Source organism: Gadus morhua, chromosome 22, assembly GCF_902167405.1.
Source record: "Gadus morhua chromosome 22, gadMor3.0, whole genome shotgun sequence".
Taxonomy (NCBI): domain Eukaryota; kingdom Metazoa; phylum Chordata; class Actinopteri; order Gadiformes; family Gadidae; genus Gadus; species Gadus morhua.
In genome coordinates this window covers 2218323-2221303 of record NC_044069.1, presented here as the reverse complement: position 1 = coordinate 2221303, position 2981 = coordinate 2218323, and the positions used below count along the sequence as shown (strand labels likewise).

General features: G+C 49.6%; 1 protein-coding gene across 2 annotated transcripts in view; it reads right to left on the bottom strand.

Moving 5' to 3' along the window:
* The window catches only part of carmil1 (capping protein regulator and myosin 1 linker 1), a 31967-nt gene extending 30543 nt beyond the window's left edge, over positions 1-1424 (bottom strand). For both annotated transcript variants that reach the window (XM_030346563.1, XM_030346564.1), the window contains exon 1: positions 932-1424. In XM_030346563.1, the coding sequence (XP_030202423.1) occupies positions 932-971 (40 nt within the window). In that variant the 5' untranslated portion in view covers positions 972-1424. The remainder of the gene's footprint in view (positions 1-931) is intronic.
* Positions 1425-2981: the final 1557 nt, after the last annotated feature.

Below are 2981 nucleotides of genomic sequence, written 5' to 3'. Positions count from 1 at the left end.
TGTGTGTGTGTGTGTGTGTGTGTGTGTGTGTAGTAGTGTGCGTGTAGTAGTAGTGTGTATTTAGTAGTAGTGTGTATTTAGTAGTGTAATCTAGTAGTGTGTGTGTGTGTGCAGTAGTGTGTGTGTGTGTGTGTGTGTGTGTGCAGTAGTGTGTGTGTGTGTGTGTGTGTGTGTGTGTGTGTGTGTGTGTGTGTGTGTGTGTGTGTGTGTGTGTGTGTGTGTGTGTAGTAGTAGTGTGTATTTAGTAGTGTAATTTAGTAGTGTGTGTGTGTGTGTGTGTCTGTGTGTGTGTGTGTAGTAGTGTGTACGTAGTAGTGTGTGGTAGTGTGTGTGTAGTAGTAGTGTGTATTTAGTAGTGTAATCTAGTAGTGTGTGTCTGTAGTATATAGTAGTGTGTGTAGTAGTGTAGTGTAGTGTAGTGTGTGTGTGTGTGTGTGTGTGTGTGTGTGTGTGTGTGTGTGTGTGTGTGTGTGTGTGTGTGTGTGTGTGTGTGTGTGTGTGTGTGTGTGTGTGTGTGTGTGTGTGCAGTGTAATATTGTATGTGTGTGGAGTAGTGTGTATGTAGTAAAGTAGTGTATTTTTTTTAAATCCTGAAGAATCCTACATTCCCCAAGAATGTCAGCAGAGAGAGAGAGACAGAGAGACAGAGAGACAGAGAGAGAGAGAGACAGAGACAGCGACAGAGCGAGAGAGAGCGAGAGAGAGCGAGAGAGAGCGAGAGAGAGAGACAAGGAAATCAGTTGAAGTATTTCTCAGGTAAATCGTCGCCCGGGGCTATGCATTTAATCACCTTTAAACTTCTGCCCTTAACATCAGAAACGCAAGCGGACTGTTAGAGAGCCGCGGAGTCTTCCGAGCTGTCAGTATCAGCTCCATGCGGGACAAGAACCAAACTCTGAAATAAAAAGTGTGGTTGGGGAAGCGATCTTACCGAACAGCTCCTTGGAGATATCCGCCTTCTCCTCCGACATGGTGTAGGATCTGGTCTGAGGAATCGGGACAGGGAAGTGAAATTCCGGGTGGGAGTTGGTCAACAATCCGTGACGCCGGACCGAAGGTGTGTGCTGCTACTCCTCTACCTGGACTATTGCCTCCGCCTGCTGACCCATTATCACCCGACCCACTCACAAAACACTTAACTTAACACTTAACACGGGGACGGTATGGAGGGAAGGTTTAGGCTCGCCGGGTTCCTGGAAGAACAACAAATCAAACACTCCGACTCACACTGGGGCGACCCCTCCTTCGAACCGGTGTTGTGCCGAATCTCCCCCCCCCCGCATAATACAACCCCCCTTCGCGTGAACCGTGAACGCGCATTCGCTTATTGTCAACGCCCCAGGGGGGCGTTGACTATAAGCGAATGCTTAATGGGGTTGTAATATGCGGGGGGTCGAGATTAGGCACAACACCGGGAGCGGAGCGATGGGGAGGGGGCCCCCTGTGGCAGCGGAGGGTAGGGCAGGACCAGGTGAGTTACCTGAGACTAGTCCAACAGGACCAGGTGAGATACCTGAGACTAACTAGTCCAACCGGACCAGGTGAGATACCTGAGATTAACTAGTCCAACAGGACCAGGTGAGATACCTGAGACTAACTAGTCCAACAGGAGCAGGTGAATTAACTGAGACTAGTCCAATAGGACCAGGTGAGCTACCTGTAGAGTAGACTAACTTAACAGACACTATTTTACCTGATCCCACCAGATGTTTGGAACGAGTCCCAGATGTTTTTAGGCAAAAACACTTTTTAGTAAAGCTTAGTGGGGAATCCAGTTTGTCGAGATCTACCTCCCTATAATGAATCCAACGTGTGTTATTTTAAACTAGTTGTATTTCTGGTTGTTGTTGTGTTGTTACCCTTGTTAGGCACTTTGTATTTATGCACATCATGAACGCAGTTGATTGACTGATGGCGGTAAGTAGACAACTCCAGAAACGATCGATGGTAAACTGTGCGTCTCTGATGCGCCACCAGGGGGGGCCAGGGTTCCTGCGGTTACCTCTAGACCCAACCCTCTCTGATGCGCCACCAGGGGGCGCCGTGGTTCCGGCGGTTACCTCTAGACCCATCCTCTATGATGCGCCAATAGAGGGCGCCGTGGTTCCGGGTACCTCTAGTCCCACCCCCAGGGGCGCCGAAAAGGGGGGGTAAAGGAGACGGATTCTAGGGGCCCATGATGGAGGGGGGCCCAGAGAGGCCCCTAATGATGATGAAATTATAATACAGAAAAAATAATGACACTAAGTTTCATTCTTTTCATGGGGCCCAAAATCCCTAGCGGCGCCCACCCTCTCTGATGCGCCACCAGGGTGCGCCGTGGTTCCGTTTACCTCTAGTCCCATCCTCTCTGTTGCGCCACCAGGGAGCGCCGTGGTTCCGGTTACCTCTAGACCCACCCTCTCTGATGCGCCACCAGGGAGCGACGTGGTTCCGGTTACCTCTAGAACCGCGTGGGTTCGAGTCAGGCGGAGGAGCGCGAGGTTATCATAAGGGGATAACCGTTAAGGTGCGGCCACACCAGACGCGTATCTAAACGCGTCTGGTGTGGTTGCTTACACGCGTTACACCATATAAGCAACATTTTACTCACGTTAGGGGCGTATGAGGCGCCTATATATACGCGCGTACATATACGCGCGTATATATACGCGCGTACGCGAGGAGTTCAAAAAATTGAACTTTTTACGCTCATACGCGTGATACTTAGCCGCAATAGCCAATCAGCGTGGAGCTTGTCCCGACGTCACTGGCGGAGAGTAGTGTCGCTTGCACAGAAGCATACGGCCGACATTTTTCTTTATTCTGGGTGGAAATAGTAACATAGTTACGCCATTAAATGCGTTTATGGAAACATTTCTAGCGAGAAATGTGCATTTTACTTTCATAATGTTCGCTCGGTGAATGTGAAGGATGTTTGGTTTGATAGTTATGACGAAGAGTGAACGCTCCGTTCACTTGCATGGACAGAGTCTCTGTTT